The following is a 14,782-nucleotide window of genomic DNA, read 5'->3' on the forward strand; positions in this document are numbered from 1 at the left end:
CCACCTCACAGCTTTCCTGACCAGAGGGGACCCCTGGCCCCCCCACGCCAGCCCCTCACCCCCAGTTCCACCCCCCGGCCCCAGGGTCCCCTCTGACCCCTGGGCTGCTCCTCTGCCCGCAGCCCCTGATGCCACCAGGACCCCCGGGTGCAGACACCCCACAGGGCTGGACGTGTCCCCTTCGCCTGCGCAGCCACGCAGCCCCCAACACGTCCCCCCCAGCAGCAGGGAGGAGGAGGAGGAAGAAGAGGAGGAGGAGGAGGAGGAGAGAGCCGAGGCCGAGGAGCCGCACAGAACTGTGGGGGGCCAGAGGGAGGGGCTCTTCAGCCCAGCAGAGCCGGTGCCAGGGGGGGCCTGGCCGCCCCCCGCACTCCCCAGGGAGCTGAGGGTCTGCCTGGGCAGCCTGTGCCCCCTCCTCCTGCCCCTGCCCTGCCTCCCTCTCTGCGGCACCCTGCGCCCCCCGCTCCTACTGCCCCCGCCGCCCCCCGCCCCCCGGGGTGACACGGGGACCCCGAGCCGCGGCGGTACCGACCCCCCCCCGCCGCCCTGCCCGGGGCTGTACGGAGCCCTCGGCCCCCCCGGACAGGCCCCCCCCGGGATGCTGAAGCCACCGGTGGGGTCTGTGTCTCTCCTCCAAGGGCCCTTCCCCGGGGCAGGGGGGTGCCCGGCGCCGCGGGGGGGGATGCCCCGCTCTGCCCCGCGGCCGGGGGCGCCCAGCCGTGGCGTGGCCAAGCCGCCCCCGGGCACCGGGAGGTACCGGGCAGGGAACGACGTCATCAGGAGCAAGTACGAGTGCACCGTCTGCGCCAAGAGCTTCGGGCAGCTCTCCAACCTCAAGGTACTTGGGGTGCCCTGGCAGCACCCCCTCCTGCCCCCCCAGGGTCAGCCCAGGCTGGGGATGGAGGACAGCGGTGGCCGATGTGCAGGCAGGTCGTGGGTCTCTCCCTGTGCCTCAGTTTCCCCCCTCCCACAGCAGTGAAGTGCCCTGAGAGGGGTTGTGTATATACCCCTCCCTGTGCTCCAGCCGTGCCCCAAGGCTCTGGGATGCTCCCAGGAAGGGGGGTCTGGGGCAGCCCGAACTCCTGGGCTCTCCAGGTGCCCCCTGTAGCCCTGTGCCCCCCTGGCAGGTCCACCTGAGGGTGCACAGTGGAGAGCGGCCCTTCCAGTGCCCCATCTGCAAGAAGCACTTCAGGCAGCTGGTTCACCTGCAGAAGCACCAGTTGGTGCACACTGGAGAGAAGCCCCACCAGTGTCCGGTACGTCCCCACTGGGTGCTGGGAGGGAGGGAGGGTGGGTGCAGCACCCACCCTGAGCCCCCCATCCTCTGCTCCCTGCAGACGTGCCACAAGCGCTTCAGCAGCAGCAGCAACCTGAAGACTCACCTGCGGCTGCACTCAGGTGAGAAGCCCTTCCAGTGCCACCAGTGCCACAGCCGCTTCTCCCAGCACATCCACCTCCAGCTCCACTGGCGCCTGCACCAGCACTGGTGCCTATTGCCCGGCCCCCCTGGCCCCCCGCAGCCACCTCACCCAGGTTGGTGGGTGGTCCAGCCGGGATGCTGGCTGACTGGAGGAGGAGGAGGAGGAAGGAGGTAGCCAGCCCAGACAGGGAAGAGGGTGCCAGAGGGAGTTGGGGTGGACGCGAGGACCTGCCACAGTGTCCCCAGGCAGCAGCCTGCCAGTGTGGCACCGCTGTCCAGGGTCATGGCTCTGTCCATGATGGCTTTCCCTAGCTTGGTGTCACTGCTGCACCCTCCTGGGGCTCTGTTTGGGGGTGCCATGGAGGGGTGGGCATCTCCAGAGCACCCATCCCTGCACCCTGAGCATCTCGCTGGCACCCGAATGACACGATGGCCCTGGCTGTCCTCACCTGCTGCCAAGGTTGGGGCTGGTGAGTGTCACACACCCTCTGTCCCCCCAGTGATTTTATTCAATAAATCTTTCTGTCTCTGCAGCTCACCCACCCTTGGCAGGGCCCAGGTGGAGGGAAGAGAGGGTCCCTGGGGTCCCCTTGCCACAGGTGTCCCTTGGGAGAGGTGGGGTGTGGGGATGGAGCTGGTCCCTCTGGTGCCACCCATGGGCTGGGGGCTGGCAGGGCTCCCTGAGCTCCCCCTGGTTCTGGGGAGTCAACAGGCTGATGTCCCCAGTGGGGACCAGCACAGGGGGGGCTTCAGAGACCCTTTCCCGGGTGGGCTTGGGGACGCAGCCCCCGTGGGTGCCCTCCCTGGTGCACAGCTCCTCCCGGGACTTTCACAATCGAGTCACAGCAGCGGGAGGGACAGGGCAGAGTCCAGCCCGGTCGCTCCAGCCCTGCCAGGACCCGGCACGTCCCCGGGACAGGTAAAGCCGACACGGCAGCGGGGGGAGGACGGCCGAGCCGTGAGCTCCCCGTCCCCGCCAGAGCCCGGCGCTGCTGACCAGCTGTGGAGGGAGCTCAGCCGTGCCTCAGTTTCCCCGGGCTGTGTGTGAGGTGGCACGCAGAGCCGGGTGGCCCCAGGCACCCCAACCCCAGCCCAACTGTTGGCCACTCGCACCGGGCTGGCAGTGGCCTGGGAGGCTCCTGGGCTGGGCTGGCAGCTGGGAGTGGTGGCTGCGGGGTGAGGCTGGCACCACGGCGGGGCACCCGCGGCTGCTGGGGAGGCGCAGGAGGGCAGGGCGGGGATACAGGGCGGGTGCTGGCTCTGCGTTGCTCCGAGCCCTGCTGGGAAAGGGCCCTGCGCCCCAAGGTCAGCTCTCCCTTGGTGGCCTGGGGATAATGTGACCCCCCCACTCTGCCCCCCCAAGCCAGCGTGAAGCCCCCCAAGAGCCCCAGCTCTCTCTCCCCGAGACCTGGGAGACCTCCCAGCATTTGGAACCTTCCAGAAATGTGCTGCGGTGTTTGGGGGCTCCACACAGGACCCCTGCATAGACAATGAAGCTGGGTGTGCAGTGACAGCCCTGGGGACCCCCAGCCCCTCCCCACAGCCCACTGGACCCCTCCAGCCCCCCCACCCTGCCGAGAGTCTGGTTGGGCTGGAGGTTTGGTGGTAGAACAGGTCCCTGAGATCCCCTCCGAGGTTACCATCACCCTCACCGAGATGGGTGACAGGGAGGGGGATGTCCAGGCAGGGGTCTGGGGGCCCAAAGTCACCCAGGTCAGCCAGGCTCCCTCCCGGCTCTGCTGAGTCGGAGGAAACGGAGGAGCTGAGTGCTGGGGAACCAGCCTGACCGGCTCCCCGGCTGTCAGCACCTGAGGAATGCCAAACCTCCACTGCGCTAGGGCTGGGTGCTCAGGGCTGGGTGCTCAGGGCTGGGTGCTGCTCAGGGCTGGGTGCTCAGCGAGGGCTGGGTGACTCTGCCGGTCCGCCCAGCCGTGGGGAGCAGGGAGCAGCACCCCCAGCCCCGCTCGGCACAGCACCCTGCTCGACACCCGGCCGGCACGGTGGGACCCTCAGACGGTAGGTACAGCGGGGTGCTGGGCCCCCCAGGCACGGGGTGCTGCCTGGGCTGGCCTGGCTTGCGTGGGTGCTGGCAGGGAGGAAGGGTTTGCGGTGCCGGGAGCTGCAGGTTCTCCTGTCCTGGCTGCCACCCATGGGGGCTGCCTGCTGCTTGGACTTGTGCCCCAGCTTGGTGGGTGCTGGGGTGGGGTCCCTGCTGTCCCGGGATTGGCACTGGCCAGGGAGGAGGGACAGGGCTGGGAGGAGGGGGCTGAGCCCATCTCTGCCCCTCTTGCCTTCAGTCCCTGAATGGAGGGGGGTGTGGGGGGAGGCTGCTGGGGTTGTAACGCTGCTCCCACCACCAAAGTGCATCCCCAGAGCCACCCAAGTGAGCTGGAGGTTCCTTGGCCTCTGGAGGCCCAATCTGGGGGGACCGCAGGGCTCCCATCACCCCTGTCCCCCTCCTCCCCGCAGGGCTGCCCATGACACAGCTCGGAAGGGGGGGAGGCAGGGCAGTGAGGGGGGACAGCAACTCCCCTGCCCTCCTTATGAACCCCAAGCTGCGCAGCAGCCACCCAAACCCAACCCTGGCAGGTCCGCTCTCACCCCGCGGCAACAGGGCTCGGCCCAACGTGGCTGGAGGCTCGGCTTAACCTGTGGTCACCGGCTTAAAGGCAGCCACAGCCGCTGCCCTTGGCCCCTCTCACTCCTCTGAATATTAAACGGCACCTTCACTTCTCACTTGGGTGCTGAGAGACCCAGGCTGGGTGCTGGGAGACCCGGGCTGGGTGCTGGGAGACCTGGGCTGGATGCTGGGAGACCCTCTGGGATGAAGGGACACAGCAAACCAGCTGAGTGGCTTTGCACAGGAGGGTTTAAGTGGCCCTGTCCTGTGTCCTGGCGTGGCAATACCATGGGGATCCAGCCTGGGGTGTCCTGACGAGCAGGGATGGTTGGCAGGAGCAGCTGAGAGGCTGCAGAGGCTTGTCCTGGTGTCCTGGTGTCCTCACATCCTTCTGTCCTTGACCCACTGTTGCAGTAGGAGATATTTCAGCAAGAACAGTGGGGTGCTGGAGCAGAGCAGGACTCTGGGGTGAGCTCCTTCCCCAGGCCAGTGGGGCACCGGGCAGGGAAAGGCAGACGTGGGATCTTTGGCAATGGGGTGAAAGGTGGCTGGGTGCTGAGTCAGCAGGTCCCACCTGCCCCCAGCACCCCGGTGCCAGCCCGGGGCCACAGGCACCGTGGGGCTGGGCACTGCTGGGGCTGGGCACTGCCAGCCAGCGCTTGAGAAACCAGCAGTGCTGAGACAAGCCCAGGGTGCAACCCGGTGCCAACCCTGGCTCCAGCTCCAGCCCACTGGGATGGCGGCATCACAGGGCAGAGAGGGGCCACATCCCCCTCCCCGGGCTGGCACCACCGTCCCTGGCATGAGGGTCCCTGTGTGGCACCGCAGAGCCCCCAGCTTGGGGTGCTGGGGCTCTGTCCAGCCTGACCCTGCTCCTGGCTGTTTGCTCTGACACCTGTCTTGTCCCCAGCACAGCTAAGCAGCTTTTCCTCTGCACTGGTGGCCCTGGGGACCCAGCTGTGGCCCTGGGGATCCATCTGTAGCCCTGGGGACCCAGCTGTCATCTTGCTAATGCAGCTGTGGCTTTGCCCATGCAGATGTGCGGTCCCGCCTAGGCTGGCCCCAGCCTCCAGCGGTGCTGGCTGTCCCAGACGAGGTCTCATCACCTCCTGGAGAATGACACAAACTCTTCCTATCTGCACTGGAAAGACCTGCCTGGCTGGGGAGAGCGAGATGCGGAGGGCGCGTGGCGGGCTGGCAGGAGGCAGCTGCCTCAGCCTCCCTGGCCTGGGACTAGTAAAGCCCAACCTTGCAGCTGTTGGAGGGAGCCCAGCCCCGGGTGGTGTGGGATGAGTCCCTCTCCTGGGGTGTCCCCTGGGGAGACCAGCCCTGGGTGCTGTGCAGGGAGGTGTCCCCATCCCTGGCTGAGACACCCTGAGCTCAGCCTGACCTCAGGCTGAGCCCAAAGCCCCGTCCCTGCTGCTGTCCCGTAAGCAGGGCGGTGACACCCAGCAGCTCCTAATTGGGAGCTGCTGAGATGCTGGTGCGTTTCCGGCTCCCTCCCCGGCACCTGCTGCGTCAGCTGCTTCCCAAACCCAAACCCAGCAATAAAACCCTTCTGGGGGAGGGAGGCAGCCATGGCACAGCGACGCCTCTGCCAGCATCCCCCAGCCGAGGCGGTGTGGGTGTCCCTGTCCCCTGCCCTGCACCCTGGGGACCACCCTGATGCCCACCCTGCAGCACCAAACACAGGGGCACAGGAGCTGAGTGCTGGGGACCAGCTGGGATGAGGGTGCAGGGGCTGGGTGATTAACACAGCTCGTTAACCCGATGAGGTGGATGGCACCATCCCGGCCTTGCCAAGCAGCAGCAGGGAAGGGTCCAGGGAAGACGCTGCTCAGGTGCCCACCTCCTCCTGCGCACCCCACAGCTGCCCCAGCCCTGGTCCCTGTCCCAGCCCTTTCCCCGTGGAGCAGGTTCCCTGTTGCTGGTTTCTTGTTTGCTCGCTGCGTTTGCTGACTCGGCGCAGCCCGGGTCCTGCCTGACTCATCCCGAGCTCGGGGCACGGCCGCATCCTGCACGCTCACCCGCACCGTGCCGGCCAACCAGGCTCTGCCAGAGCCCCCTTGGCAGCGGGGCAGAGCTCCCCACGCTCCCTGTGGGATGCAGGGTATGGGTAGGCAGAGGGGCCTGTGGTGCCCCCACATCCTTCACATGCCAGGATGGATGATGTGAGCACCCTGAGAACCACAGAGAGCCCCAAAGCCACCTCCTGTGCTCATGGGACCCCCCCCAAAAAATGTCTTGCAGGATCAGAGGGGAGTCCAGGGGGGTTTAGGGTCTGTCTTAGGGCCTGGGGCTGGTCTCTGCATGGTGGTTTGTGCTCAGCTCTCCCCGGGTCTCCTTCTCTCCCTACAGCTCTGCCGGCCCCAGCGCAGCGGCCGTGGGGGACGAGCCTGGCAGCACAGGGCGTTACGGGGCTGCGGCAGCCCCCTCCCCGGCCCGTCGGCATGGATCCTCCGTTCCGGCACGCCAAGGCCAGGGGCTTTGTCTCCAGCACGGAGCTGAGCATGAAGCAGGCGGCAGCGGGTGCTCCGGGGCCCGAGGGCGGCAGGTCCCGCTTCCAGAAGGTCTCACTGGTGTCGCGGCGGCTGGAGAGCACGGGGAGCACCCGGGGCAGGGAGGGGAGCCCGTCCCGCGTGTCCCTCCTGCTGCAGGCCTGGGAGAAGGAGATCGTGGAGAAGACGGTGTCCAGCCCCACCACCCTGACCCACCGGGAACGCTCGTCCTCCATCAACGTCCTGAAGGACTTCACCGCCCATGGGCCCATCTTCTCGCAGGTCTACTCCCCTGCGCAGAAGCCCCGGCGGCAGGACGAGAGGGGGAAGGCGGTGGCTGGTGCCCCCTTGCCCGTGGGTGCCACCCAGGAGGTGCCGGTGCACAGGGAGAGCTACGTGCATGGCACCCTCCTCCCCACCCGACCCACTGAGCACCCTGCGGAGGGTCCCAGAGAGGGTCCCGGTGCCCCATGCGTGGCCAAACCTGGCTGCATCCCCACCCTGCCCAGGGCCAGGCATGTCACCGTGCTGCGGTCGGGCAGGGACACAGCCCTGCCTGAACCGGGGCTGGTCCAGGGAAGGGACACAGCCCAAAGTGGGATGCACGACGCTGCCAGCACCACGATGGCCCCAGCGCAGCAGGAGAACCACAGGCAGGATGGCAGCGGCTTCGCTGGGGCTGCAGCGGGCAGCCAGGGCTCGCCGGGCACCGCAGAGGCCATGGAGCTCCGGGATGAGGGATCCCTGGGGGAGAATTGCTCGCTGCAAGCTGAAGCCACGCCAGCAAACGCAACCCCAAGAGACGGCGACAGGCCCGGGGACCTGCAAACCAGTATAACCAGCTCCCCGCAGTGTCCCTCGGAGGACGCCAGCAGCCAGGCTGATCCGGCTGGTGCGGGAGAGGGAAGCGTGGCAGACGGGGACAGCACCATTTCATCCACACCACCGAGGACAGAGAGCCCCCCAGGAGACGGCGGCACCCCCGAAAACCCCTTCTCGCTGGTGAGCAATGGTCCAGAGCCTTCACCTGAAGGACCAGCATCTCCGAAGGCTGAGGTTGAGCTGGGGGCAGACAAGATGATGGGGGACCCCCAAGGCACAGCCCAAGAGCCGGAGAGCAGCCCAGAGCCCCCCGCTGAGCCTCCAGCCCCTGACCCACCAGCTGAGAGCCCCCCAGACGTGACGGAGGAGGACCCCGAGCTGCTGGTGGACATGGAGATCTTTGTGGACACGCTGCGCAACATGGAGCCCTCGGAGATGCGGAAGGTGCCCAAGGCCCCACGTCAGCCCCGTCCGTCGTCGCTGGGACGCTGTGCTGCTCTGCCCCCCATCCAGGAGGACCGCGTGGCCCCCCGAGCCCCCATCTCCCTGCCCGATGCCCTGCGCGAGCTGCTGGCGCGGGGCCAGGGGGGGCAGCAGGAGGAGACCCCTGAGGAGGAGGAGGAGATCCAGAACCCCTACCTGAGCCCCAGTGAGCGGGAGCTGGTGGGGACCCTCCGTGGGGTGTCTGGGGACAGCGTGGCCAGTGATGACCGGGTAGCGGGGACACTGGGGCAGGTGGGAGCAGAGGAAAAGACCCAGCCAGTGGCCGGGGGCTCCACGGAGAGGAGCATGCTCTTCAGAGGGAACGTCCTCAAGGGCATGGCACTGCTCTCCCACTTCCTGGAGCACCGGGCAGCCGCAGCCGATGAGAGCAAGCCCTACTCACGCCTGGACAACAGCGTGCTCTACAGCCGCTTCGTCTGCCCCAGCACCGCCCCCTTCGAGCTGCCCAGCAGGGACGGTGAGCCCACAGGCTCTCCCACCCCCAGGGACAACGGGCTGGGTCCTGGTGACCACCCGGAGATGGCTGTGCTGGAAGCCCCAGATCCTGGCTGCATTCCTCCTGTCACTGGAGAGCCGGAGAGCAGCATCGCCCTGCGCCCTGCTGATGTCCTGGTGAGTAAATCCGGCAACGCGGCGCCAGGGGAGATGCCTCTTGGGCATGAGGGGAGGTGGTGGGGTCTGAGTCCAGGAGCATCTTTCCCTGTTCCCAGCACAGGGCTTGTGCTTCCCATCGGAGAAGCCCTGGGAGGATACTGGGCTGGCTGCTAGGATGGTGCTGGGATGGGTCACTGGAGGGCAGCAGGGAGAGTGATGGAGGGTTTTGGCATGGGTGAGAGGAGGGTACCAGAGCTGGTGATGGAAGGAGTACCAGGTCAAGTGATGGGAGGGTGCCACCATGGGTGACGGGAGGGTCCCAGGAGGGTGGGGAGGCTGATGCTCAGCAGTGCAGGAATGCTCGAGGTGTGGCTGCTCGGGGCGGTGGGAGGGATCAGCAGATGCCAGACGCGGAGCTGTGGCTGCGGCCGCCACTTCCTCGGGTTCCTGGGGCTGCGGGGAGATGGCTGGAGCGGCCGATGACCCTCTGCGCTCCTCACGCGCCCATCCCCTCGGGTGTTCACAGCAGGAGGAGAAGGAGGGCTTCCAGAAGATCAACACGAGACCTGGCAAGGTACAGGGGAGCGTGGTGGGGCTGGGTGGCTGCCTGGCTGGGGCAGGACAGTAACACCTCTCCCTGTCACCCCGTCCCAGATCATCCTCTTCTCCGAGGCTGGCTTCGCGGGCCAGAAACGGGAGATCTGGGGTGACGTCCCCGACGCCACGTCCTGGGAGCTCTCACACACCATCTCCATCCGGGTGATCCGAGGCGGGTAAGGGACAGGGAGGGAGGCACAGCCCAGGCTGCCGTGCTGGGGAGGGATGGCGACTGCATCCCAGCCTGGGGTTCAGGAGTGACCATCCCACCAGTGCTCATTATCCAGGGTGGTGGCAGCAGCAGGACGTCCCCACCCACGTGCTGCCCAGAGGCTCCGGACGCTTGTGGGGCTGTGGGTTAAAGGAGGATCCCCCCCACTCTCTTTTGCTCCCACCCTGCTCCCAGGTGGGTGATGTACGAGCGGCCGCGGTTTCACGGGCGCAAGTGTGTGCTGGCCGAGGGGGACGTGGAGATCGACAATCCCTGGGCGGCGTACGGGCAGAGCGGCGGCAGCCGCCCCTTCCGCATCGGCTCCTTCAAGAGGGTGGTGAGGGTGAGTGCGGGGACCCTCCACCCCCATCTCCCAGCATCTGGGTGGGACCCCCCGTAACGCGGCTCTGCCCCGCGCCAGGATTACCGCACCCCCGCGATCAGCCTGTTCGCGGAGGAGAACGGAGAAGGCGCCCGGCTGAGCTTCACCAACTCGGCCGAGGACACTCGCACGCGGGGCCAGGCGCTTGCGGCCGCCTCCATCATCGTCCACTCGGGCTTGTGAGTGGCACCGTGGGGCCGGGTGGGTGCTGGGTGGGGCTCCAGCACAGGCTGGAGCGGGGGCTGATGCTTTCCTCCTCTTCCTCAGGTGGCTGGTTTACTCCAAGCCTTTCTTTGATGATGATCCCTACGTTTTGGAGCCGGGCAGGTACCCCAATTTAAAGGCCTGGGGAGCAAAGGACCCATCCATCTGCTCCATGCACCCCATCCGGCTGGTGAGTGCCAGTTGCTAGAGTGTTACTGGTTTTGTGGTGCTGGGGCCATCACCAGGCAAGAGCGACTCCCAGCGATTCCCAGTTCACATTGATGGGGACTCGGGGTAAAACCGTGCGGAGCGATGCTCTGGGAAGGGCTCCTGTGGGTCTGTGGTGAAGGGAAGGAATAAACCCCCAAAGAGCTTGTTCTTGAATGAAAAGGACCCAAAGGACAGTCAGGCTTTAAAGGGGGGAACTGGGTGATGTCCCCTCCTGCCACCGCAGCCTCACTTCTCCTTCCAGGGCTGCCCTGTCGTGGAGAGACCTGGTGAGCCACAGGTGAGTGCTGGGCCAGCACCCGGGGGGGCTGTGGGGCCAGGATAGCCGTGGGACTGTGCTCACCCTACCCTGTCCCCAGGTTCTGATCTACGAGGCCGCAGGGTTCCAGGGCCGCAGCTTCACCATCAACCGAGACGTCTACGACCTGAAGCGCCTGCCTGGGCCAGCGCTGACCACCGTGGGCTCCCTGCACATCCTAGGGGGCTGGTGAGTGGCACAGCGTGGGCAATCCTGGCTGGGGGGCAGGCTGGGAAGGTGACAGTCCCCTCCAGGACAGGGCTCACGGAGAGGTGTGGGTGATGTCCCAGTGTCCCAGCATGTGGAAACCTTCTAAAAACCTCACTGCCCACGTCTACCTGTGCCACAGCTGGGTCGGCTACGAGAAGGAGGGCTTCCGCGGCCACCAGTACCTGCTGGAGGAAGGGGAGTACCAGGACTGGAAGCAGTGGGGCGGCTACAGCAAGGACCTGGTGTCATTACGGCTGATACGGACGGTGAGGGCAGGGGTGGTGGTGGCATCGCTTGGGGATGGACTCGGTGTGGGCAGCAAGAGCCAGCCTCCCCAGTCCCACCCTCATCCCCCAAAGGGAACCTTCCCTGCCTGTGTCAGGTGGCTGAGCGTGATCTGAGTTCTCCCAAACTCATCACATGCAGAGGTCTTGGTGCCCAGAGTGGCTCCCACCCTTCCTGGGGTCCCCGAGGCGAGGCAGGACCCCGGCTGTGTGTGTGGAGAGCGCCTGGCCCGCAGCCCCTTCTCCCTGACAGACCGAGGGGCTCGGGGCGGGGGTGTCATTCTCCTCACAGGACTTCTCCAGCCCAGCGCTGGTCCTCTTCGAGGCCATGGACTTCGAGGAGGGCCCAAGCGTGGAGCTGAGCGAGGCGCTCCCCGACACGCAGCTGGCCGGCTACGGCACCGTCACCCAGTCCATCCACGTGCTGAGCGGCGTGTGAGTGCGGGGACGGGCATGGGGGGCAAGGGGGTGGCTGAGGGAGGGGGTGCTGAGCCAGCACCCACGTTTCCCTGGCAGGTGGGTGGCCTACGAGGGTCCCAACTTCTCTGGTGAGCAGTACATCCTGGAGAAGGGGGTGTACCGCAACTGCGAAGACTGGGGTGCCGCGGATTGCCGCATCGCCTCGGCACAGCCCATCCTGCAGGTGAGGGCACTGGGACCCCCCCCCCACCTTGCTGCAGGTCCTGCCAGTGCCACCACACATGGGGCTGGTGGGGATTGTGCTGGGGCAAGATGCCAACCAGCCCTGCTCTGTCTGCTTCCAGGTCGGGGAACACAGCCTTCATTTCGTCTCCAAGGTCAGGGGCAGCGGATGGGGATGGGGGCTTGCCCCCTCTGGGGACACGGCCCCTTGTGGGGTGGTGGTGATGCTTTGTCCCCACTCACTGAGCTGTTTCACTCCCCAGATCCTGCTCTTCTCAGAGCCTGACTTCTTGGGGGATCACATTGCCTTTGAGGAGGACCAGGAGGTCCTGCCTGCTGACTTTGTCCCACGCTCCTGCAGAGTCCGTGGGGGCAGGTAGGGTGCCCTGGGACCTTGCTGCCTCCGACTGGGAACGGGAACAGGGACCCTGCCTGGCAGCCCCACAGGCACCCTTGGGGGCTCCTCAGGAGGGTGGGCAGGACGGGGGTGCTGGGGGATGGCAGGAGGGATGGATGCCCCCCAGGATGGCTGTGTCAGCCCAGGCACGCTCCTCCCCACCAGCTGGATCCTGTTCGACGAGCAGGCCTTCGTGGGGGAGCAGCACGTGCTGTCTGAGGGCGAGTACCCCACTCTCAGCGCCATGGGATGCCTCTCCTCCACCACCATCTGCTCCTTGAAGAAGGTCCCGGTGGTGAGTGCTGCCAGCACAGGGGCAGAAACCCCCCAGGAACCCCCTCTGCCCTCTCCTGCGGGTACCCCTGGCACTGCCTCTCCAGCCTAGCAGCCCATGTGCACCCATAGGTGCTCACTCCTCTCCCTTGCCCCCCCTCGTCTCTTCCCCCATCCCATAGTTTTTCTCAGAACCCTCCATCTTCCTGCACGGGCTGGAGTGTTTTGAAGGGAAGGAGATCGAGCTGAACAGCGAAGTGCGGAGCCTCCAGGCCGAGGGTTTCAACAACCACGTCCTGTCGGTGCGCGTCAAAGGCGGGATGTAAGTGACCCCCCAGCCCTGCTCCCCCCCCCGACCCCGGGGTCCCGTCTCCCTGCCCGGGGTGACGATGCTCTGCCCACCCTGTCCCCTGCAGCTGGGTGCTGTGTGAGCACGGCGACTTCCGAGGGCGCCAGTGGCTGCTGGACTGCACCGAAATCACCAACTGGCTGACGTACAGCGGGCTCCAGCACGTGGGGTCCCTCTACCCCATCCGCCAGGCAAGTGCTGGGACGGGGCAGGGTGCTGGCACCCCAAAACCCTCAGGCAAACGGTTCACATGGAGCCAAAAGAGCGGGTGGCAGGCAGGAAGGAAGGTGTGGTAGTGGCTCGGGGCGGGCTGGGGGAGGCAGCCAGGGCATGGCCGGGACAGCAGCAGCACGCTGCTGACAGCTCTGGCCCATCAAAGGTGGCACCAGCCTGGCACCGGCACCCCCAGATCCCCGTCCTCCACCCTGGGAGTGGCAGCGGCGGTGGCGAAATGCTCCCTGTGGGTAGGTGCCTTGCAAAACGCCCACGCCAGCATCCTGTGCCTGTGCCAGCTACGGGAGACAGGCCAGGGCCACAGCCATCACCCTGGGGAGAGGCAGAGACCCCCAGGGGACAGGGAGGACGCCTGTCCAGGGACTGTGGGCCTCCCTTCCCAAAGCCACGAGCCATGTGGAGTCCTTCCTCGGCCAGCCGCGGTGTGTGGGGCTGGAGGGGCAGGCAGCAGGGCTTTTTTTTTGGTGCAAAAATAAGGTTTCTCCTTTTCCAGAGACGGATCTATTTCCGCATCAGGAGCAGGGAGCTGGAGCTCTACCTCTCCGTCCCTGACGACGTGGAGGACATGAAAGCAGGGCGGGTGGTGGTCTCCAGCCTGAGCGAGCAGAGTGGCTCCGTCTGGTACTACGAGGAAGGGCTGATCAAAAACCAGGTCAGGGCTGGCATGTGATGGGCAGTGCCATGGAGGGGACCCCCCTGGCAGACTCCTGGGGTACTCCCCACTCTGCAGCCATCCTTTAGGGCTTGTAACAGCCTTTCCCAGCACCCAACCTCAGCCTTGTCCCCACAGATGGGTTGATTCCCTCCTCCCCAAGTCTCCCCTGGAGACATGAAGGCATCTCTGCCTTCCCTGAGGAGCTCTTATCACCCCAATTGTCCCTACATCTCACTGAGGGGTTTTCCTGCTCATCCCATGTCCCATCCTAGAACCAGTTGTATTTACAGGGAAACCCCTCTGAGCTCCAAGCCTTTGTGCTTGGAGATGATGGAGAGGAATGGACTGACCCAGGGACCGCTGCTCCTTGCAGGTGGCCCCCACCATGAGCCTGCAGGTGATCGGGCCGGCCGGGAAGGGCGCCAAGGCTGTGCTGTGGTCTGAGACTCGGATGCCGCGTCAGACCTGGAGCGTCGACTCTCAGGGGCGGATCCACAGCCAGATGTTCGAGGACATGGTCCTCGATATAAAGGGTGAGGCCTCAGTGCTGGCACGGGGGCAGCTTTCCCAGGAACCCCCTAAAGCAGGGTGTTTGGCCGTGAGATGGGACACCCACCCTTTCACCGCCATCAGGAGCACAATCCGCCCCCTGAAACCCTCCCCTCTCTCCTCAGGTGGCCGATCCTATGACCGGGACCACGCCATCGTTTGGGACAGGGCTGAGGAAAGGCCCACGCAGCTCTGGGACATACAGGTCCTATGAGGCAGCACCACGGGGCAGGACACAGCCGGGCAGGGGTCCCCCTGCCCCACTCACACCAGACCCCAAACACTCCTCTGCCCCAGCTGCTGGCGTGAAGGATGCCCATCGACCCCCCCATCCCGAGGGGGAACCACCTCACCTCTCTCCTGGAGAGCCCCATCCGCAGCCCATGAAGGGCCCCACGGACACGAGCAGCCCCTCCAGAGAGCGGCGGAGCCCCCTCCCCACCAGCTCCCCTCCGAACTGTATTTATGTACGTGTGTAAGATACGGCCCCCTCGTCTGGGCCAGCTCCGCCTGCGTGGTCCGTGTCCCTGTCCCTGTCCGTGTGTCCCTGCCCTGCCTGGCAGCCCCATGCAGGGGAGCCGCCCCCCACCTCACCCCAGGGCCCGATCCTGCTCCCAGGGTGGGAGCCCAGTGCCCTCTAGTGACCGCACGCCGCGACCAGCGCTGGGCCCTGGGTTTTGAGGGAGCCAGGTGCTGGCCAAGCACCAGGGCTGGCAGCCCCCTCCAGCTCCAGCTCGGGGGTCTCGTCTCAGCCCGGGGAGCTCTGTTCCGCCGCGGCCCCGCTCCAGAGCCGCGCCCCGGCTCGGGCCTT

General features: G+C 66.4%; 2 protein-coding genes across 2 annotated transcripts; both read left to right on the plus strand.

Moving 5' to 3' along the window:
* Positions 1–682: 682 nt before the first annotated feature.
* ZNF683 (zinc finger protein 683) lies at positions 683–5,160 on the plus strand (the record flags this gene model as incomplete). Its single annotated transcript, XM_084274149.1, has 5 exons — positions 683–838; positions 1,128–1,256; positions 1,338–1,533; positions 3,350–3,436; positions 5,078–5,160. 5 exons carry the CDS (start codon positions 683–685, stop codon positions 5,158–5,160), a joined length of 651 nt encoding a protein of 216 aa, XP_084130275.1.
* Positions 5,161–6,490: 1,330 nt separating this feature from the next.
* CRYBG2 (crystallin beta-gamma domain containing 2) lies at positions 6,491–14,185 on the plus strand (the record flags this gene model as incomplete). Its single annotated transcript, XM_084274150.1, has 19 exons — positions 6,491–8,476; positions 8,985–9,032; positions 9,113–9,231; positions 9,462–9,609; positions 9,688–9,827; positions 9,916–10,042; positions 10,325–10,360; positions 10,440–10,567; positions 10,728–10,854; positions 11,165–11,307; positions 11,389–11,515; positions 11,637–11,669; positions 11,778–11,890; positions 12,077–12,206; positions 12,367–12,506; positions 12,601–12,724; positions 13,261–13,419; positions 13,796–13,955; positions 14,097–14,185. 19 exons carry the CDS (start codon positions 6,491–6,493, stop codon positions 14,183–14,185), a joined length of 4,077 nt encoding a protein of 1,358 aa, XP_084130276.1.
* Positions 14,186–14,782: the final 597 nt, after the last annotated feature.

The sequence above is a fragment of the Gallinula chloropus genome (assembly GCF_964237585.1).
Source record: "Gallinula chloropus genome assembly, chromosome: 22".
NCBI classification, from domain to species: Eukaryota; Metazoa; Chordata; class Aves; order Gruiformes; family Rallidae; genus Gallinula; species Gallinula chloropus.